This window comes from Heptranchias perlo, chromosome 14, assembly GCF_035084215.1.
Source record: "Heptranchias perlo isolate sHepPer1 chromosome 14, sHepPer1.hap1, whole genome shotgun sequence".
NCBI lineage: Eukaryota > Metazoa > Chordata > Chondrichthyes > Hexanchiformes > Hexanchidae > Heptranchias > Heptranchias perlo.
This window is the reverse complement of record NC_090338.1, coordinates 35,722,174-35,744,859: the sequence shown is the minus strand read 5'-3', so window position 1 is coordinate 35,744,859 and position 22,686 is coordinate 35,722,174. Positions and strand designations below refer to the sequence as shown.

The 22,686-nt window shown below is 42.1% G+C and overlaps 1 protein-coding gene across 6 annotated transcripts in view; it reads right to left on the bottom strand.

Moving 5' to 3' along the window:
- LOC137332430 (myotilin-like) overlaps positions 1 to 22,686 on the bottom strand; it is a 112,661-nt gene that overhangs the window by 77,124 nt on the left and 12,851 nt on the right. For 2 of the 6 annotated variants that reach the window (XM_067996256.1, XM_067996257.1), the window contains exons 1-7: positions 20,079 to 20,151; positions 18,251 to 18,377; positions 17,624 to 17,689; positions 10,778 to 10,919; positions 5,394 to 5,417; positions 3,459 to 3,578; positions 1,282 to 1,546 (exon numbers count right to left, since the gene is read on the bottom strand). In XM_067996256.1, the coding sequence (XP_067852357.1) occupies positions 1,282 to 1,546; positions 3,459 to 3,578; positions 5,394 to 5,417; positions 10,778 to 10,919; positions 17,624 to 17,689; positions 18,251 to 18,377; positions 20,079 to 20,086 (752 nt within the window). In that variant the 5' untranslated portion in view covers positions 20,087 to 20,151. Of the gene's footprint in view, positions 1 to 1,281; positions 1,547 to 3,458; positions 3,579 to 5,393; positions 5,418 to 10,777; positions 10,920 to 17,623; positions 17,690 to 18,250; positions 18,378 to 20,078; positions 20,152 to 20,805; positions 20,934 to 22,686 lie in introns of those variants that run through there. The other 4 variants (XM_067996259.1, XM_067996261.1, XM_067996258.1 and 1 more) reach the window with 4 other exon arrangements.

The window sequence follows — 22,686 nt, the reverse complement described above, 5'->3', positions numbered from 1 at the left end:
TAATTTATGGGGTCATCCCTTTTTAAAGAAAGGGGTAACATTTTCTATTTTCTGATTCCAATGAGCTGTGAGGAGGGCATTTGCAATCTCCTTAGCCAATTCCACCAATACACTAGGATTGAAATTGTCTGATCCTGGAGCCTTGTTTACCTTACACTTTCTAAACCTTTCTAATGTGCCTTCCTTTGTGATACTAAGGGTTTTTAGCCCACTCTTTCCTTTATACACGTTTCTCAACTCAGGCACCCCTCCCCCCCACCTTTTAATGGCTAAAAACAGTAACACAATAATGATTTAGTAATTTTACCATTTCCTTTCCTCAGTCACCATCACTGCCACTGATAAACAGACTCATGTACCTCTACACCCTTCTGTTTCTTCTCAGAAACTTAAAGAATATTTGTCCTTTTATATAATCCACTATTCCTCTCATGATTCCTTTTATCAGTTTCTTGGAGTTCCCTGCTTGATTTGATAGTTCATCCTGTCCTGCTCCTTCTCTGTACATTTCAGAATTTATATGCACTTTCTTTCTCCCTAATGCCTACCATGACTTCCCTTTTCATCCATATCAGTTTTATTCTTCTGTTTTGTCTTTGACTTGTTTCTGGAACAAACTGCCCCTATAATGTAAAAAATATCTCCTTAAAGCACTCTCGTTTTCCCTCCACATCATTCCCTTTAAATTGTATTTCCCATTTTATTTCTTTCATGCAGTATTTTATCCCTTCAGTCTGCTCTCCCCAAGTCCAGATTCTTAATAGTTTTAATTATCTGTTCTGGCCTAATTTTGACCTTAAAATTAGCAACTGTATGGTTAATGGACAATTGCTTCCTTAGTGCAACTTGACTTATTATTCTCTTTTCATTAGTTAGAACAAAATCCAATCTTGCTGTCCTTCTTGTGGGTTCCCTCACCTATTTAAGAAAAATATTCTTTAAGTACTTCAGTAAACTCCCTTGTGCATACAGATTGTCCCACTGTAAGTCCCAGTCAATGTCTAAACAGAACTCTTTGCTGTGATTATAGCTGTATATTGTAAACAATTTTACAACACCAAGTTATAGTCCAGCAATTTTATTTTAAATTCACAAGCTTTCGGAGGCTTCCTCCTTCCTCAGGTAAATGTTGTGGAACATTCACCTGAGGAAGGAGGAAGCCTCCGAAAGCTTGTGAATTTAAAATAAAATTGCTGGACTATAACTTGGTGTTGTAAAATTGTTTACAATTGTCAACCCCAGTCCATCACCGGCATCTCCACATTATAGCTGTATACTCACAGTTCAGGATTGTGATTCAACGCTTGTAACTTCTTTGATGGAAAGATGTCTACATTAGGGCACGCTTCAAGGATCTGAGCATCCGGACCAAGTGTGACATGCTTATATGTGGTTTGCCTTGTGTTCTCCAATACACACTGCTTACTGTGGTTTATTGTAGTTTTTATCCCATTGTCATTCACAAAGGTTGGATGTCTCATGGAACTATCTGGACGTATCCCTGTGCTAGACTGAAAAGCTTGAGCTTCCTGAGTCTCCTGATTTTCTGCAAAAATAAATAGTAAATAATGTAATATGTCATTAATAATTGATGAATTGTTAAATTATATTTTACAATTTAAAAAGTAAAACTAGGGCTTATATGAGCAGGGCTGTTTGTTCAATTTCCCAAGTTTGCAGCACTGTTGGGCAGCATTACCCATTGACTGCTCATATCGGGCAATCACGGGAGTGATGCCTTCAATTTTCTGTCCATTAAAAGTAATGAGCAGAAAATCATGGGCTGCAGCCTGTCAGTGTCATGTGTAACAGGTGGCAAGGCTCTCTGCTGGCTGCATGAACTCAGAAAATAACCCCAAAATTAAGCCGATGGAGTGGAATGGCGGTAAATGTTGTGATGGTAAGACATAGGTTCGATTCCACAAGTCAACAGGCAGCAGGTTTCAGTTCTGAGTTATGCCATCATGGGGAGCCAAACACCAAGCGAAAGCTAGGTTCCTCTCACCAGAAGAAAGGGATAACTGGAGAGTCAGCATCTAAATGGCTTTTGCACACTTTCTAATGACCAGCCATAAAGCTGCATTTTTAGAGGTCTGGAAAAACACCAGCTATCTCTTATTTGAGGTGGAAATAAATGCTCATCTAACTGAGCACAGATCTAAGGATTTATATTTGTGCCTGTATTGCAGAATATATACTAAAATTGGAAATATTTATTTTGAAAACTATTCTCTTAGTATCTAATACTGCTAAACAGGTAATATTTTCAGGGGATTGGCTGGTACACTACATTACCCCACTCTTCTTTCACATCTGGGACCTGGGTTTGAGTCCACCCCAAACTGATGCATGAACGTCTTGTTTGTTTGATTGGTTTTACGATCCTAAGTTTAGACAGTCTCAATCTAGTTCCAAGCGAGTGTGAGACCGTATATCAACTCTTCCCATAAATTGGCACTGCATTGACAATCTCACTTAGATGCCAGAAGTGTGCTGGTGTGGGAAAGAGACTTGTAGATTTAAACTGCGTTGTTGGGTTATGCTAAACCAAACCTGGAAGTGCTTGATACTAACACTGGATATGAAAGGTGGGGAGAAATGTTCAATTTCCCAGCATTCAACTGGAGATTTTAAAAATGCCATATTGAATTCATCTTTGACCTCAATTGTGCTTTAGCATTGAAGGATACATGTCCACTGTAGCTTGATAAATATTTTGTTCCGTGTTTGAAAAAAAATAAAGTAAAAAGAGAAAAAATAAGGAAAATGTACAATATCAGTGATAGCACAGTGAATAAATCTTGATGGAAAATTTTGCCTTCATAATTATTATAAAACTAGAGGGTTTGTAGGCAACTCTACATCTAATATAATGCTTTAATTGTTTATGTTTCAGCTGCTGTACATTAAATGTTACAAAATATTGGACATGCTAAATATTGTATGAATCATCTGTTTTTTAAAAAATAAATAATATATATGCTTTAATCCTGTCCTGTGAAACATTACCTTGGTCTCACAAAGTGCAACTACACAATACAATGCGGGTTGGTGGGGGGGGTTGTTGGGAAGAGTTGCTCTGGTCACAATGAGCTGTGAATCGCAAACAGTCTTTTGAATGCATTTACAATGTTGTTACACATAGCAATTACCACAGTTCTTCCCTAGGATTAGTAGCTTTATATGGTTTCGTAGAGTATTTGCATTCTTGTTACTCTGCCATATAATAAGTTTATTATTTATTTTGTGATCTTGTATCTTAATCATAAATTAAAACTGGTTACAAATTGATATATTTTTATTACAGATTATATTTTTGTAAGTCTCTTTAAGTGGGGTTAATTTTATAGAAAATGATTTAATCATAATCTTTGGCAATACATGTGTAACTGGCATGCATTTTTGTTTAATGTTTTGAGTTCAGGCCACAGTCATTAAATGCAGTGTACATACTGTACCTGAATAGACAGTGAGCTGGCCACAGCATGAAGTTGCGCCATTCTGGTTGGTAGCAACACAATTGTACAACCCCGAATCTTCTGGAAAAGCTTCTGTAATTACCAGTGTGCAAACCTCTTCTATAATAAATATAAATTTTTAAAAAGTGATTTTGCTGAATATTTAATACTTGAATCTAAATGGACACAATTACAGTTGTAAAATGGAAAACGGAGCTACAAAATTGCTCTGTCAACCACTTAACACATATTGTACATCTGTCTCAATTACAGGCATTTTAATGTCATTGAACTCTTCTGTCATTAACCAGCTGAGTACTGAATATCCCTTACAGTTTTCCCACGATGTCCATGTTTGCAATCTTGTGACATTTTCAAGAATACGGTTCAAGAATGAATATTATAAAGGATTCGCTATCGTCCGTTTTTCGCTCAGCGATGAAAGTTAAAATGACTTCTGATGAGGGTCAATTTAGTGCAATCCATCAATTTACCATTTTCACAAAATCCTAATATCATGGTTGGATCTACATTCCTCTTTTTTTATGGTCTATCATTATGTCAGTACAGATATTATGCAGTTGAGTAAATACTTACTAGGTTAGAAATGGTTGTACAGTATTAAACCATTAACTGAGCATTGCCTAGGATTTTCCAGTGAAAGTAAGCGTGCTTATGAACCCACAATTTTAGTGTTTTACTTGCCTGCAATGCAGCTTGCAACATAATGACTGCACAGCGGATTATCAGATGGAGCATGAGATTCACTGATTATGGCCATTGCCTTTTTAACTACACTAAACAGCCTTTAAACCCTTGAAGTAGTACATGAGAACTGAGTCCACCTTTTACTCAATGATTTCTCAACACAATAGACTATAGAAAGCAAAGCAAGTGCTGTTTCAATGACCAAGGCTGCAAGGATGCAGGAAAGAAGCAAATGTATGGAATAGATGGCCACCCCTTTAGAAGCAGCTGGCGTAGGAAACATGGGAAGAAATCACAGAGTGGGTCAGTGCTGTCTCTTGAACTCGCAGAACCTGCCAGGATGTCAGAAAGATGGCAGATCTCACGAAACCTATGTAAGTCACACTAATAATAAGCCTGACCATAAGTGGACATGTAAGAAAGGCAGCTCTGCCAAACTTTGCACCTTTTCCTGCTTCCCCATGCAAACCAGTAAGAGGATGTTAACTGGTACAACACTAGCATAAAAGAACCAGAGCAAGGAATGCTTAGTATGAATGGATTACTTTGATATGGGAAAGATACAATTACAAAGTACAAATGTGTGCCCAGCAACCATTCCAAAAAGGCGTTCACTCAATAACTACAAGTCAACCAGCAGGATGGTGCCCATAAATAGCTAATTACTGTAGATGCTGTAAATCTGAAACAAAAATAGAAAAAGCTGAAAAAACTAAGCAGCTCAATCAGTGTCTGTGGAGAAAACAGACAGTCTGCGGTAGATTTTCACTGGTGCTGCTGGGTGGAAACAGGGCTTCGCTCCCGATCCATACGATGTAAACTTTGGAAGGGCCTTCCGCCAGACAGCCCTTTTAAAATGCAAATCAGGGTCCTATGATGAACATGGGATGCCGACTGCCATTTTTAAACACTACTGGATGGAGTTCCATTAAAACACCAATTATGCCACTACTAATGAGCTCAACAACATTAACACACAACTTCATTGCAATAGCTCCACAAGTCACTTCCTCCCAACAGTAATTTGGTAGCGTGTTGTAACAATGGATTAATTATGCGCTGCTCTGCACTCTCAATTACTGATGCCGAATCCATGATCAGCCAGGTGGTCATTGTAAGGCCAACAGTAATTTACTAGCTAATAATTCTGTTTAGTATTAGAAATAAAAATCCCCAAATATATTCAATTTAAGTACATTCTACTTGTTTCTGTTAAATGCTACTTACCAGGTACTGCTGTTAAACATGCCTCTGCGGGTTGGACACAAGCGTGCAACAGAGAAAGGAAAACAAGAGAATGTTATTGTCTGTAAGTTAGATTCTAGAAAACTACAGAAAAGTGACAAAATATTTATAAATTGTATTGACTTGTGTCAGTAAATTCTGTTAATATTCTGCTCCTAACCAGCATTACTGTGACAATTTGCATACTGATGAAGTGTTGAATTATGTAAACCATGCATCATATTTTGATTCTTCCCATTACTGGTGGGTCATAGTTTATTTTTAATTAGTGGCACTGTGGCTTTGTGCTACTAATACCAACCACTTTGAAACTGGCATCAAGTTTTCAATCTTGGCAGTAGTTGTTAGAATTTCGAAATGCATGACCCTGATAGCACTGATGTATATTTGGAGTAGCGTTAGCAATTTTCATTGTTTTGTGCCCAGTGAATAAATATCCATTCAAACTTCCCTTACGATGTGAATCTACTTTGTCCGTGATTGTAATTCTAATGCACCACAGGATAGCAGGAATGTATTAGCATTAATTTATTGGCCCAGATTTTCCTGCAACCCTCTGATGCATCTTTTTCACCTTCAGCCTCACCCAAACCAATGCATTCAGCGGTTGGCCACGTCACTATCACTCACTCACGCCTCTCTACTTTCTCCCCTTATAGGAGAAGAGAGCCCAGAATGCACGAGAGAGGGTGAGGACCGGAGGGGAGCCGCCACATCTGGTTGTCCTCACAGACGCAGAGCAGGAGGCTCTGGAACTGAGCCACACCCTCGAGCGCCTGTCCGTCGGGGACGCCAAGACTGCAACCCAACAAATGGCTGGTGAAAGAACCTTAACATTCAGCATTCACAATAGCAATTGATGTTAACATGCCTTGCCATCTTCAGCACCTCAGCATCTGTCATCATGCTTAATATTGCCTTCTGTTCTCTTACAGGGCCTTCAGCGACCGCCGTGATGGCTGAGGACAATTCCTCAGAGGACCTGCTGGCCTCTGAGGGGGCACTGTCACATCTGAGCGAGCCATCCACCAGCGCAGATACACACACCTCGGTGGGTCCCCGTCCTCAATTAGTTAGGGTCACACATGGTGAGTCATCACATACGTGTGCATGAGCAGACACTGGTGGCAGGGGCAGCTGTGGAGAGTCCGCGTCGATGGGAGCACTCTTCTCCAGGCTCTGCTCAGCTGGACACAGATGCTGAACCCTGGGGGCCATCCATGAAAAGGAGAATGATCGAGGGGCAGCAGCACATCTGCGAGGTGCTGGAACAGGTGCCACACGCACTCTCCACAATCGCGCGGAGGATGGAGGAGTCCAACTCCTGCATGAGTGGAATGGTGGTACAGGAGGGAATCTCTAAGATACTGTCACAGGGACGTGAGGGCATCTCTGAGATAGTGTCGCAAGGTGGTCGAGTCTGCCACTGCACAGGTGCAGGTGGAGCAGTCTTTGGAGGGGCTCTCACGGGCCGAAACCCAGAGGGCGTAGGCCCAAAGCATCTAATCGGTCAGGGCATGAACAAGAGCAACCTGTCACTACCTCTGCTGCAGCCACAGGGGATGCACCACGTAGGAATACTCGTTAAGCGAAAGGCGAAGGTTTTGTGAGCACAAAGGGGATGCACAAGGGTGTTTGACGGTTTGTCATGTTTTTTATTTATATTTGCTTTTTGTTAATCACACATTAAATATTATTATTGTCACCACTATTGCCACGTCTTGGCCATTCTTGACTGGCTTGTGTAATAAGGCCCTTTCATGAGGTTCACCATGAATGCCCACACTTGATGCCACCCATTGGGTCACTCTACAGTGGGTGTATGTGTAGTTGCAAGACTTATGTGCAGGGGGCGGGTGGGGGGGGGTCCGCTGGTGTGGCCACTCCTCTGTCCAGGTGGTGAGGACTGGACTCTTCACACCGTCTGACGTTAGGAGAACCGTTCACATATCAGTGACTCCCTGGCCTCATGAGCAGCCAGGTGAGCTGCTGTTCTGCCCATGGGTTGCTCCTCCTCCTCTGCCTCCTCATCCTCCTCCTCCTCAATATGGGTGGTAGATGTGGATGGGGCCTCCTCCAGCAGCACCCCTCTCTGTTCTGCCATGTTGGTGATTATAATGCGTCCCACTCTGTGTGCTGCATATTGAAGCGCTCCCCAGAATGATCAAGGCACTTGAAGCGCATCTTGAGCAGCCCTATAGCATGCTCAATTATAGACCTGGTAGCGATGTGGCTGTCGTTATATCAACGCTGTTGCTCGGTGGTGGGGTTCCTCAGATGTGTCATGAGCCACGTGTGCAGGGGGTATCCCTTGTCTCCGAGGAGCCAGCCCTTGCGGGTATTTGGTGCGTGGAAGAGGGGTGGCGTGTTGGACTCCCGGAGGATGAAGGAATCGTGGCAGCTGCCAGGGTATCTGGCACACACGTGAAGGAATCTCTTGCGGTGGTCACAGATGAGCTGAGTGTTGATGGAGTGATAGCCCTTCCTGTTGATGAACAGTCCTGGCTCGTATGGAGGTGCTCGTATTGCTATTTGGGTGCAATCGATTACACCCTGCACCCGTGAGAAGCCAGCCACAGCGTGGAATCCCACTGCCCTCTCCGTCTGGCTGAGGTCATCCATGGGGAAGTTGACATAGTGCGAGGCCTGTGAAACAAGCCGTCGGTGACCTGCCTTATGCATGTGTGCAAACGACTGAGAGACCCCGGCAATGTCCCCGGTGGTACCCTGGAACGATTCAGAGGCGAAGATGTTGAGGGCAACAGTGACTTTGACAGCGACAGGTAAGGAGATGCTGCTTGGCCCAGCCGGGAGCAGCTCGGCATGAAGGAGGTTGCAGATGTCCGTGACCACCTGGGAACTGACTCTGAGTATGCACTGCTCCTCAGAGAGGTCCAGGAAGCTGAGCCTTGGTCTGTAGACCCTGTGGTGAGGGTAGTGCCTCCTGCGACATCACTCTCTCTGTTGTTGCCCTCCGTGCTGCTGTGCAGGTGCGTGTGGTGCAGCACTATGTTGTGGAGTTCCACGTGGCAGAGGTGGACGGAGTGCCTGGCAAGGCTGGTGATGTTGCTCGTCCTCGGATGAAGTGATGCATGCAGCTATGGCGCCCTCCATCCTGACGACGTGAATTTGAGGGGGTCCGCAAAGTAGGTAAATGTGTTTGCACAGCAGAGTTTCCGGTATAAGTTAAGAATTTTGAGTGGAAAGACAAAGGTGTTGCAGCCAAAACTTTGTCTGAAGTGACAGATTGCCCTGCTGCAATAAATGAGGTTTTCCTCCCGCCTGTCAAATAATCCTTGCATCTCCCACTGACTGCCGGCTGAAACATGTCTGCGACAACAGGGAGTGTTTCCCACAGCACGGGAAACATGCTGAGGATCCTTCCAAATTGCACCTCTGCCAAAATCTCCACTCAATGAGGTCTCTCAAGTACCTCAACTATCTACCTAACTATCTAAAGCAGCATCCCGCTGGCTTTAATTGCCGTGTCACTGGGGAACCTGGAAGTCAGCGGGTTGGAGCCGGGCTCTGAACCCGGTTCGGGATTCCGCCATTTTAGGAGCTCCCCCCGCCCCCAACGCACCTTCTCGGCCATCCAAAAATCAGCACCAAGGACCGGAACGGGTCTGATAAAATGCGGGGAGATTGTAACAGGCCATTTACGAAGTCTTTTTAAAATAATTAGTCCTATTGAAATGCAGTTCCTTCATTTGCTTGTGGGAATTCTGAATCCTCTTCTGCCTTTTCTGTACTTGTTTTAGCTTCCGCCTCTACTCCTCCCTGGAGTCCCGTTCATTTGTTCTAACGTTATCAATTTAAAGGCTTGGCACTCAGCACTACCCCAATTCAAACTGGAACTGAGGGAGAACGTGGCTGGAGGGCTCCAAGCACGACACAGAGATATCTTGGATATACGAGGGCAATCCTAAATCGGAAACAGAGCCTGTTCTCACTGGGCACTGTTTTCTGGATGCAATGCTTCCAGCCCAACTGCTGTTGCGAAAGTTGGTTGTAAATTTTCTGTGGGCATTGGAAATATGTTTAAAGCAACCAACCTAGGAGCAATAAATCATGTTGCTATCAGGCCATCAGCGACATTATTTTTGAGTCTGAGTGGCAGCAGCGTGAAAACTGGCTTTGATCCAGAAAAATCGCATTGATTTTATCGGGGGTGGGGTGGAGCTATGATAATTAACTTCTCACTGTATTTGATTAGGTTAACGGCACAAAAGTTCTAGGAAAATAAGTAATGATGTCTTCCATAATTTCCTCTTTATTTTGCACCGTTCAAGGGCCACTACGACATAGATGTGCCATTACCATGCTGCAAGTCCCCAGAAAGTCAGGCAGCTGTAAACTATTGTTAGTACAGCTGAATAATAACCGATAGACTTTAGTCAATTAATTCATTGCAGAATTGTATGGGCTACATTTTACTGTTGTGATTTCATGCTCCAAGTTGAAAAGACAGTGGGGGTAATCTTCACTCTTGGCGTGGCAGTAAACAGGTGGTTGCAGTTTGGTTGCCCATTATACCTCCTATCCAATTTTCCTTTCTGTTGAAGTCAATTTTTTTTTTAAAGAAAGGATACACTTCCTTCCCCTTTCTGTTTTTCTGAATCACTCATCTTCAGCATCAGAAAAGGAGGGTGGTTGGCCAGTGTCCACCAATATTGCTCTCACTCCAGTTGGGAATCTCATAAGAGCATCTTCCCTTGGCCCATGCTCGATGCCCACCCAAACCAATGAGACTGAAACTAGGAACTCAGTGGGGTGGGTAAATGGGCCTTTGTTCCATGATTCTGTTTGTTAACATGATACACAGTTCACAATACTCATGTTTTAATTTAAATGTTCTTAAGTCAAGTTTTTGAATCAACAAGCCAGAATTATGTCTGTGTGCTGGGGAAGAAATGTCCTTACATTGCAAAAAGTAACGTAGAGTTTCTTTTTTAAAAACTTTTTTTGAATGCATTTTCAAAGTAGAATAAGGGACATGCTGAATAGATTGGCAGAGAAAGTAATTAATTTGGGTCAATTGTAATCTTTAAAATAGAGCTGGAGTGAAATCTGTTGAGAAATGGCATTGAGGATTATAAAGGTAAAGCTTAAGTTTTTTTCAGGGAAGTTGGGGAAGGAATTTAGTTTTCCCCTAAAGTAGGGGATTAATAGGTAACGGTGGTTTAAGAGAGGGGGAAAAGCTGTTGACCCTTTAGGGTGAAGTCTGTATGTGGTCCAAGTCACTTTGCTACCAAGAGGAAATGGAGCTCCACTGGACACATTCGTACCCTCAAAAAAAATCAGTTATCACTTTATACTGATTTTAAAAATAGATTTCTTAGAAAGTGCAATATGATTCCACTTACTCTTTCTTAAAATTCGAAAGTCTGCAGAGTCCTTGATTAGCCTTTCCTCCTTGTACCACTGCACGCTTAAAGGGGAGGAACCCTGGACTCTGCACTCCAGTACAACTAGCTGACTCTTTGGTGACGTAACATCCTGCACACACTACAAGAAGAAAGCACGTTATTCTATTTACTAACATTATAAACTAAAACAATGAAATGTAGAGAACAGTTCCTTAAAGAAACACTTCATGAAAATCTTTTTGTTTGGTGAAGCAAAAGATCCAGAAAAGCCATGCACCATTTTTATTAATGACGACGTTAGAATCATAGAATCTTACTACACAGAAGGAAGCCATTTGGCCTGTCGTGCCTGTGCCAAGTGTGGCATGCAATGCTCACCTTTTGATGTGCCTATGTAGTTCTGGAATGCTGCTGAATTGCTTATGAATGCTCTTTAACAAGATTTTTCGGTTAAATTGGCCCTCTTCCTAACATTTTTGAGGGTTAAGAGTGCTCAGTTCAGGGCTAAAGACAGATAACTAATTTGTTGGCACCTTATGCAGACATTCTACCAAACATCATAGGATTATAGAATGATACAGCACAGAAAGAGGCCATTCGGCCCATTGTGCCTGTGACAGCTCTTTGAAAGAACTATCCAGTTAGTTCCTCTACCCTGCACTTTACCCATAGCCGTCCAAATTTTCCCATTTCAAGTATTTATCCAATTCCCTTTTGAAAGTTATTATTGAATCTGCATCTATCACCCTTTCAGGCAGCGCATTCCTGATCACAACAACTCGCTGCGTAAAACATTTTTTCCTCATGACACCTCTGGTTCTTTTGCCAATTTCCTCAAATTTGTGTCCTTTGGTTAACAACCCTTTTGCCACTGGAAACAGTTTCTCCTTATTTACTCTATCAAAATTCTTAATGATTTTGAACACCTCTATCAAATCTCCCCTTAACCTTCTCTGCTGTAAGGAGAACAACACCAGTTTCTCTAGTCTCTCACGTAACTGAAGTCTTTCATCCCTGGTACCATTCTAGTAAAGCTTCTCTGCACTCTCTCCATGGCTTGACATCTTTCCTAAAGTGCGGTGCCCAGAATTGGACACAATACTCCAGCTGGGGCCTAACCAATGTTTTATAAAGGTTTAGCATATCTTCCTTGCTTTTGTACTCTGCCTTTTATTTTAAAGCCAAGGATCCCATATGCCTTTTTAACAGCCTTCTCAATTTGTCCTGTCACCTTCAAAGACTTGTGTACGTACACCCCCAGGTCTCTCTGTTTTACACCCCCTGTACAATTGTACCATTTAGCTTATATTGTCTCTCCTCATTCTTAGTACCAAAATGAATCTCTACTTTTTTACTAAAGCTCATAAATCAAAGCCCATGGTTTCTAGAATTGTATGACTGCATTTGCAGTTTGAGCTATTAGTTGTTTTGAAGACAGTTTGATAGATGATATAATTCGGCCAGCACTGGATATTAACATAAGTAACAAAATAACTTTGAAACTATGGCTACTTTCCATTGCCCTCAGCCCCTGAAGGTCTCTCTTGTGCTGCACATGTCATTTTCCAACCACTTCTGAAATACTTTCACATAGAGGAGCTAATGAGAGAGAATGTGTGTGTCTTTTATGCCTTTAAACGGTAGGCTTCACAAACATTTATTCGATTTTCATTTGTAAGTATTGTTTTAAAGTGATTCACATATATGCATAAGATAGCCAATATTGCTGATTTTGCTCCGTGTTTGACAGTGGTCATTCGAACGTTCTTTTTTAGCCTTAGACAAGATTGCAAGAGCCATCATTCCTCTTGCTTTCCGTATCTAATCTAATAGTAAAACTTGACCTCTTCGGCACATTTTTCTTAGGTAGACATTGATGAGAACAGTTGTAACAAGAATAACAATCTCTATTCAGCAAAGTATTAGAAGCCCACTAAAATAGTAACATAGGAAACTTTACTCCCTCAAGTTATATTTTGGTAACCTAGGGCTAATAAGATTCTGCAAATATTGACCTTTGCCCCTACCATTGGAGTTAGTTACCCTTTAAACTACGTGGTGCAATGTGTGAATTCAGCAATACTTACATGGGTGAATAATTCTGGTTGCCATGCGTAGTGATATCATAAATTAATTTAAAAAGAATCTGTTTGTGATTTTGCCTCATATAGCGACTAGATCAATTCCTCCCCATGGAAACAAAGATAAGAATCATAGAAAGGTTACAGCATGGAAGGAGGCCATTCGGCCCATCGAGTCCGTGTTGGCTCTTTGCAAGAGAAATCAAGCTAGTCCCACTCCCCCGCCCTATCCCCGTAGCCCTGCAATTTTTTTCCTTTCAAGTACTTATCCAGTTCCCTTTTGAAGGCCATAATTGAATCTGCCTCCACCACCCACTTTGGCAATGCATTCCAAATTCTAACCACTCGCTGTGTAAAAAAGTTTTTCCTCATGTCACCTTTGGTTCTTTTGCCAATCACCTTAAATCTATGTCCTCTGGTTCTTGACCCTTCCGCCAGTGGGAACAGTTTCTCTCTATCTACTCTGTCTAGACCCTTCATGATTTTGAATACCTCTATCAAATCTCCTCTCAACCGTCTCTGTTCCAAGGAGAACAACCCCAGCTTCTCCAGTCTATCCACATAATTAAAGTCCCTCATCCCTGGAATCATTCTAGTAAATCTCTTCTGCACTCACTCTAAGACCTTCACATCTTTCCTAAACTGCAGTGCCCAGAACTAGACACAATACTCCAGTCATGGCCAAACCAGTGCTTTATAACTTCCTTGCTTTTGTACTCTATGCCTCTATTTATAAAGCCCAGGATCCTGTATGCTTTTTTAACTGCTTTCTCAACCTGCCCTGCCACCTTCAACGATTTGTGTACATATACCCCCAGATCTCTCTGTTCCTGTACCCCTTTTAGAATTGTGCCCTTTTGTTTATATTGCCTCTCCTCATTTTTCCTACCGAAATATATCACCTTGCATTTTTCTGCGTTGAATTTCATCTGCAACGTGTCCGCCCATGCTACCAACCTGTCTATATCCTCTTGAAGTCTCTCACTATCCTCCTCACTGTTCACTATACTTCCAAGTTTTGTGTCATCTGCAAATTTTGAAATTGTGCCCTATACACCCAAGTCCAAGTCATTAATACATATCAAGAAAAGCAGTGGTCCTAGTACCGACCCCTGGGGAACACCACTGTACACCTCCTTCCAGTCCGAAAAACAACCATTCACCACTAATCTCTGCTTCCTGTTACTTAGCCAGTTCTGTATCCATGCTGCTACTGCCCCTTTTATTACATGGGTTTCAATCTTGATCACAAGCCTATTATGTAGCACTTTATCAAATGCCTTGTAAAAGTTCATATACACATTAACTGCATTGCTCTCATCTACCCTCTCTGCTATCTCATCAAAAAACTCTATCAAGTTAGTTAAACATGATTTGGCTTTAACAAATCCATGCTGGCTTTCCCTAATCAATCCATACTTATCCACGTGACTGCTAATTCTGTCCCGGATTATCATTTCTAAAAGTTTCCCCACCACCGAGGTTAAACTGACTGGCCTATAGTTGCTGGGTTTGTCCTTACACCCTTTTATTGAACAATGGTATAAAATTTGCAATTCTCTAGTCCTCTGGCACCACCCCCATATCTAAGGATGTTTGGAAGATTATGGCCAGTACCTCCGCAATTTCCACCCTTACTTCTCTCAGCAACCTAGGATGCATCCCTTCCGTACCAGGTGACTTATCTACTTTAAGTACAGCTAGCCTTTCTAGTACCTACTTTTTATCAATTTTTAGCCCATCCAGTGTCTCAACTACATCTTCCTTTACTGAGACTCTGGCAGCATCTTATTCCTTGGTAAAGACAGATACAAAGTACTCATTTAGTACCTCAGCCATGTCCTCTGCCACTATAAGTAGATCTCCTTTTTGGTCCCTAATCAGCCCAACCCCTCCTCTTACTACTCGTTTACTGTTTACATGCCGAGAGAAGACTTTTGGATTCCCTTTTATGTTGGCTGCCAGTCTATTCTCATACTCTCTCTTTGCCCCTCTTATTTCCTTTTTCACTTCCCCTCTGAATTTTCTATATTCAGCCTGTGTTCTCACTTGTGTTATCAGCCTGACATCTGTCATATGCCCCTTTTTTCTTCTTCATCTTACTCTCTTTCTCTTTTGTCATCCAGGGAGCTCTGGCTTTAGTTGCCCTACCTTTCTCCCTCGTGGGAATGTATCTAGACTGTACCAAACCATCTCCTCCTTGTTCAATTACAGTTTTGCCTGCCAATCTTTGATTCCAATTTACCCGAGCCAGATCTGTTCTCATCCCACTGAAATTGGCCCTCCTCCAATTGAGTATTTTTACTTTAGAGTCCTTTTCCATAGCTATTCTAAACGTTATGATACTATGATCGCTGTTCTCTAAATGTTCCTCCACTGACACTTGCTCCACTTGGCCCGCCTCATTCCCCAGAACCAAATCAAGCACTACCTTCTTCCTCATTGGGCTGGAAACGTACTGGTCAAGAAAGTTCTCCTGAACACACTTCAAAAATTCCTCCCCCTCTTTGCTCCTTATATTATTACTATCCCAGTCCATATTAGAATAGTTGAAGTCCCCTGTTATCACTACTCTATGGCTTTTGCACCTCTCTGTAATTTCCCTGCAAATTTGCTCCTCCCTACCCTTCCCAATAGTTGGTGGCCTATAGAATACACCCAGTAGAGAAATGGCACCTCTATTGTTTCTTAACTCTAACCAAATAGATTCTGTCCTTGACCCCTCCAGGACATCCTCTCTCTCCAGCACGGAATATTATCCTGAATCAATACTGCCACCCCTCCTCTCCTTTCCTTCCTTCCCTATTTTTCCTGAACAATTTGTATCCAGGAATATTTAGTACCCAATCCTGCCCTTTTTTGAGCCAGGACTCCGTTATCGCCACGACATCGTATTCCCATGTGGCTATTTGCGCCTGCAGCTCACCAACCTTGTTTACCACGCTTCGTGTGTTTACACACATGCACTGTGAACCAATCTTAGACTTTCTTGTACTCTCTTTTAGTCTGATCACACCTAATACCGTACTATTTCTTATTCTAGTGCTATCTTTCTCTCCCAATCCTTTATGTACCTTGTTTCGCCTTTCTAGTGCCTCATCCTGGTGCCCAACCCTCTGCCAAATTAGTTTAAACTCCCCCCCACCCCCACAGCACAAGTGAACCTCCCGGTGAGGACACTGGGCCCAGCTCTGTTGAGGGTGCAACCCTTCCGGCCTGTACAGGTCCCAACTCCCCCAGAACTGGTCCCAATGCCTCAGGAATCTAAAGCCCTCTCTCCTACACCAACTCTCCAAGGGAGCATAAAATCCGTGATCAGCCCCATAACAATGGCAGAACGGGACTTTATCTGTACTAAACATTTATACTTCTGACCCTTTTGGAATTCCTAGGTCAGTAGCGTCTGCTCGGTGGGGGAATGGAAACAGTGGTGTTGGCCGGGAATCAGTGCCGGCAGGTCCGGAGTTGGCCGGGAATCAGTGCCGGCAGGTCCGGTGTTGGCCGGGAATCAGTGCCGGCAGGTCCGGAGTTGGCCAGGAATCAGTGCCGGCAGGTCCGGTGTTGGCCAGGAATCAGTGCCGGCAGGTCCGGTGTTGGCCAGGAATCAGTGCCGGCAGGTCCGGTGTTGGCCGGGAATCAGTGCCGGCAGGTCCGGAGTTGGCCGGGAATCGGTGCCGGCAGGTCCGGTGTTGGCCGGGAATCAGTGCCGGCAGGTCCGGAGTTGGCCGGGAATCAGTGCCGGCAGGTCCGGAGTTGGCCAGGAATCAGTGCCGGCAGGTCCGGAGTTGGCCGGGAATCGGTGCCGGCAGGTCCGGTGTTGGCCGGGAATCAGTGCCGGCAGGTCCGGAGTTGGCCGGGAATCAGTGCCGGCAGGTCCGGAGTTGGCCGGGAATCAGTGCCGGCAGGTCCGGAGTTGGCCGGGAATCGGTGCCGGCAGGTCCGGTGTTGGCCAGGAATCAGTGCCGGCAGGTCCGGAGTTGGCCGGGAATCAGTGCCGGCAGGTCCGGTGTTGGCCAGGAATCGGTGCCGGCAGGTCCGGAGTTGGCCGGGAATCAGTGCCGGCAGGTCCGGAGTTGGCCGGGAATCAGTGCCGGCAGGTCCGGTGTTCGCCGGGAATCAGTGCCGGCAGGTCCGGAGTTGGCCGGGAATCAGTGCCGGCAGGTCCGGAGTTGGCCAGGAATCAGTGCCGGCAGGTCCGGAGTTGGCCAGGAATCGGTGCCGGCAGGTCCGGTTGAAGATGGATGAAAGTAGTCCACTTTTCTTACAGCAACTGACCACTTTGCGATTGGTTGCTGTTAGTCTTTCAGAATCTGGTGGGCCCCTTATGTCTGCTTCGTGCAGTTCTCCTGTGTGTTGGGGACACCAGAGGAGGGACTATCGAGAATTCCAACAGGTGATGTTAGCTCGACAGTCCTGCCTCCTTCCGTAAGATCTATACCCAATCCCTCAGGAACCCCAGCACTGCACAAACGGGGCAGAGACACAGATAACCAGATCCTGCCCCAATTTACGACCCCACTAGTCTCCATCCACACTGATAATGCCCCCAGTTCACCCCAATCACCAAGGAAATTTAGGGCCACATAGTCATAACGTGTATCCAAAATACTGACAAAACATGAAAAGGGACAGATGAATATTGGTAAGGCATTAGATTTCTGTATCAGTTAATGAGATGTCCCAGCAATGGGAAATGGCATGAAAAGTATGGTGTGAATGGCAAAGCATTAACGTCTAGATGAATGAATCCTCTCTGATTTACCTTTGTAAACACTGGAGGGATTCCCGTTGAAGCTCCTGAATGAGTAGAACATGGGGAACTTTGAGTCTGTAAAAAAGAAGGAAATTCAAAGTTTAAACAGTTCATTATTAAAGGGGGAATGCTTTCCCAAAAAGGTGCTTAGCAAACTTTTTTTTTATAATTTGGAAGGATGTGACAGCCAGAAGAGCCATGAATTATTTTCTTCCAATTGACATAACATGCAAGTGTCAGTGATGTGTTCCAAAGTAATTTAAATTGTTGCATCATTTGTTTCTAGATATGCAAAAGAACATTTGGCAAATACTTCTCCTGGAGATGCTGGTTCGTTAAGGCAGTTTTGCTAAATTAAATTTGTTAGTTGTATCCAGAAAAATTGACATGAGGATTTTACTTTTAATTATTCAATAAAAAGTAATTCATGCAAATATTCTAGCTATACGTTTGTGGTTTTGGACAGCTGTTGGTATCTGTGCAGTCTCGTGTGGCTTAAAAGTTGACATTTATTGTAAAAAAAAGTTACTTCATCGCATTCAAATCATTATCTTGGAAGAGATCCAAACTTCTAGATTTAATGAGGCATTATAAAACCTATTTCTGATTTAACTGAGATACATTGCTGGTCACTACCTGCTGGGTGTTGACAGATAAAGTCTGAACAAGTGTGGAGCGCATTTGGGGATTCCTAGGGCTTGCAGAACCTTCAATTCCCGAAGAGGCTAATGTTAGTGACACAGTTGCTGTTTTCCTCTGTACCCTGATGAGAAGAATCATTTTACAGAAATGGAAATTAAAGAAGATGTTTTATAGAAATGTCAGCATTTACTGCCATAAAACTTCTCAGGTTTACCTGAAACAGTTTAGTTTTTAAAATGAGTCAAAATTATATAAAAAGTTTTATAGTACAAGTTGTCCACAGTGATATCACCTTTACCAGATTGTATTAATGCGTTGCATGAAGATAAAGCAATAGCCCTCCTAAAATCATAGAATCATCGAATCATATACAGGTATTGGGGCAGAGTGGAGGGAAGTTTATGCTGCATTTATTTGTGTTATATCTGACCTGGGAGTGAGTGCCTGAGGCAGACATCGGGCGCCTGAAATGTAAATTCTTCTATTGCTCAGATCTCACATTCCTGACCTTGATGAGCACATTTGTTTTTGGAAAAAATAAGTTATTTTCATTAGTGAGCCACCACAATATCAGACGGTCTGTCTAGCCTCCAAGCTGGAATTAGGTAGGTGCGTGGGGGGGGCGGACGAGGTCCAGAGCGGCAGTGGCCCAGGCTGGTTTTGTGGAGCCCAGAGGTGCATTCTTGCTTCTCCCGGTCCTACAAATATAAAGACAGACTTACCTGTCTACCTGTCCGCTCCTCTTCGACTGAACCGCCAGCTGATACTTAGCGGAGTGTGTGCAGCGCACGGTCCACCAGTACTGTCCTAAATTGGCAATTGGGTTACTATGTACATCATAGGAACCTGATTTGCATATTAAAAGGGTCTATTGCCTGAAGCAGGCAGGTTCTCTGGCCACCCAGTGGTTGACCCCAGGGAAAGTTGTGGTGGCCTCAATGACAGCGGGAACGGGGAAGTAAGTAATTCCCTAACATTTTTGGGTTGCTACTGCCCCGTTTCCAGTGGGTGGGAGGTCTCAAAGTTTACCCACCACTGTTTCTAGTTTACATTAACAACTTGGATTGAGAAGCCCAGTGCAGCTGGCCAAATCACAATTGCCACTAAACTAGGAGAGGCAGTTAAATCTGAGGAGACAGTCCAGGAGTTACAAAATGAATTGGACAAAATATGTAAGTGTCAGAATGGTGACTGATGAAATTTAATATGAAGAGGTATAAAATATTGCACTTGGAAGAAAAATGAATGACATAAGTAATCCATGAATGGTGTTGAAATACCAAAAGGTGAATTTGAAAAAGATCTAGGAGTTATAGTAAACTTGATACTCAACAATTACGACCGGGAAGCAATTAACAAAGCAAATAGAAAGCTGAACTATATAGCCAAAACTGTAGAGTACAAGTCAGACAAAGCTATGCTTAACATATGCTGTACTCTGGTTAGACCACATCTCAAGTAGTGTGTGAAGTACTGGTCACTAAGGCACAAGGGAAACATTCAAGCAAAGCAGGCAATTTGGAGAAGAGTCATAAGATTTATCCCTAGAGTAGAGGACTCAGTTATGAAAGAAGACTGGATAAACTTGGGCTTTTCAGCCTTTAAAGGTGACTTTATGGAGGTACATATAGAAATTGTAAAACCAGAACATTACTTCAAATTATACTGTAGCAGTAGGTCAAGAGCAAAGGTTTTAACTGGATTTTTTTTTAGAATAATTGACAAGAGGAATTTCATCATTGGATTAGTGCACCAAGTTTGAAAAGTAAATAGAAAACATTATTTATTATACAGTAACATCTTCCAATTTTTCCATACTTACTGTGGCATGATGCTTTCTGTAGTACATAGATCTCAAACGTTGATTCCCTTTCCTGAATCTGTATCAACTACTGCTATGGAATAGAATTAAATTATGTTAGAACTTTATAGAATTATTTTCTGCTCTCGGGTGCTTAAACATGGGTTGTCAAACTGATTTAAACCAAAACATTTAATCTGTTTTACCAGAGGTAGTTTGGCTTTGGAAATGAAGTTTTCACTTTCATTTAATATATATTTTATACATTTTGATATGGACTATACAAACTTAATCAAAAAACATTGCATCTATCTATTTTCTTTAACATTTAAAAAGGCTGCTCTATCTGGTTAAGCTGTGAATTTTGTTTTGCAAGGACATAAAATGCTTCTGTGTTTCTCTGTCTATAGCTTTCGCTGGTCATGCAACTCCTGAGAGAGTGGATGAATGACTAGGCATTTGCCTGTAAGAGGTAATATTACCTCCAGTTCTATCATTTCCTCATGGAGATTATTGAACAGAGACCAGGTGCCTCTCCATTGATGCAGCTGAAATTGGAATTCAGCAGCATGGGATGGGGGAAGGAGGAATCTAACCTGCAACTCCTCAGTCTATGGTGACATGCATTGGATACTCCAAGGTTCATCCTCACTGAGCCACAATATATAACATACTTTTAAAACAGATCATCATCTGGTAATAAACTTAATAATGATCTTTTTATAAATTGTTTGGTTTCCATTCTAACCTTTCAGTATCGTAAATCCAACATTAACTGTACAATTAAAACTGCAAACTTCTCCAGTTGGTACTGCCACTGTCAGTGCTGTTCAATGCACTACACTAAGTTAATACAAGGCAGAGGATTTCTCTTTCGCTGTTCCTCCTCCTCCAGTCCATTTAGTGGCTGGCAAAGATATGCATCTCCAACCCTCCCCTCACCGCCCCCCCCCCCCCCATCTCCTCCCTCTCCCCCTGTCACAGCAGGGGAGTTCAAATATCACCAGGCTAGGATTTGAATTTCCAGTCCTATATTTGAGAGCGTGTTCTGCTCTTATCAGGCTACCTAGTAAATCATTTTAAAAACACTACAAAGCCAGTAAAATGTAAAATTGAAATCTTTAGACAATTATTGCTTCTAACAATTACTTTTTTTAAAAAAGCCTTCTTTACATGTAGCAGAAAGCTAGTATTTTTCTCTTTTTTTTGTAGCATGTTTTAAACAGTTTTTTTTTAGCTTGCATCCCATTATACTACCAAGCACAGAAGTTAAGTTATTCTACTTGTGTCACATGTGTTGTACGCAAGTGACAACCTTCTGTAAATGTAATATTAACTCCTGTGGAAGGGTCAGAATTTGACCCTCTGTATCCGGGAGCACAGTCTTTGTAACTTGATACCAGTTTAAATCAATGGGATTTTTGGACGTGTTAAACAGATGACAAAGTAGAAATCAATACAAAAATGTTAGTTAATTTTAACAAAAAAATCATGGTATTGAAAAATTCCAAAGTCCAGTAAACAAGTGCAATTTTAGATTATTTTACCAACTGCATGCCATTTTGTTTTATAGCTCAAAAATACTTTAATGTTAAATTGAATGGCTTGTACCTCTGGTAATTGGGTATTTTGTATTTTAATTACACATTATTGCATCCATCAGGGTAATTATCAATAATATCTGTGTGTGAGCCAAAGCTAACATCAACCTCTATTAATGTTTCATGGGCCTTAGAGTTTTGTGCTCACTTTGCTAAACTGGGATTAGTCAGACTCCAGAGTACTGCATGTCATTTGTATGTTGTAACATATAAAATTGTGCATCTGTGAAATAATATCCAATGGACTTTATTTTGGCTTGTGATCTATTTACTCATACTATGATTATGGCAAATGAATACTTGATCATGTGTGGTAATAATTTGATCATCAGCCTGCAGAAGGTTAGAAGCTTCCCATTACATATTTGGATTGTTATGCAATACATTCCCCTGGAGGTTAGCGTCACTGTGAAGGTACCATAATAAAAGAAATGAAACCAATAATACAATACCTCATAAACAAAAATACTTATTTTTGTCACACCTTCCTTCGATTTATTTCACTTTCAACAAATAATGGCACAATACTGAAGTTTACAATATACAATTCAGATGATCAAATGTTTGTCAATAATTTGAACAGGCGTTTCACATTTGGAATGCCAACTCTAACATTCCTGAAGTTGAAATACCTGATTTATCATAATCAGTTTTGATAGCTTTAGTAAGTGACGATCTTGCCCTGTAGGCCCTTATACTATTCTTATGCTTTAATTAATCATATTAAATTTAGAACAACTCTATGAAAATTTTTACTATAGTTAAAGTTGCTGATAATAAAGCTGTATCCTGGAATTACAATTCTACGGCGTTTCTTGAAATCAAAATAAATTATGCTATATTCCTAAACTGGATAGCGCAAATTATAGAAAATAACCCTGAGATACTTTTTGATAAATAAAAGAACAGCTTCTCCCTACACTTTCTTTAGATGTTTGGCTGTAATTTGTCTTTTAGTTTGCCAAGGATGAAACAGATATTTGTAACAGCTGCAAAGGTCTTATGCGTCCTGCTCTTGGATGTGAGCC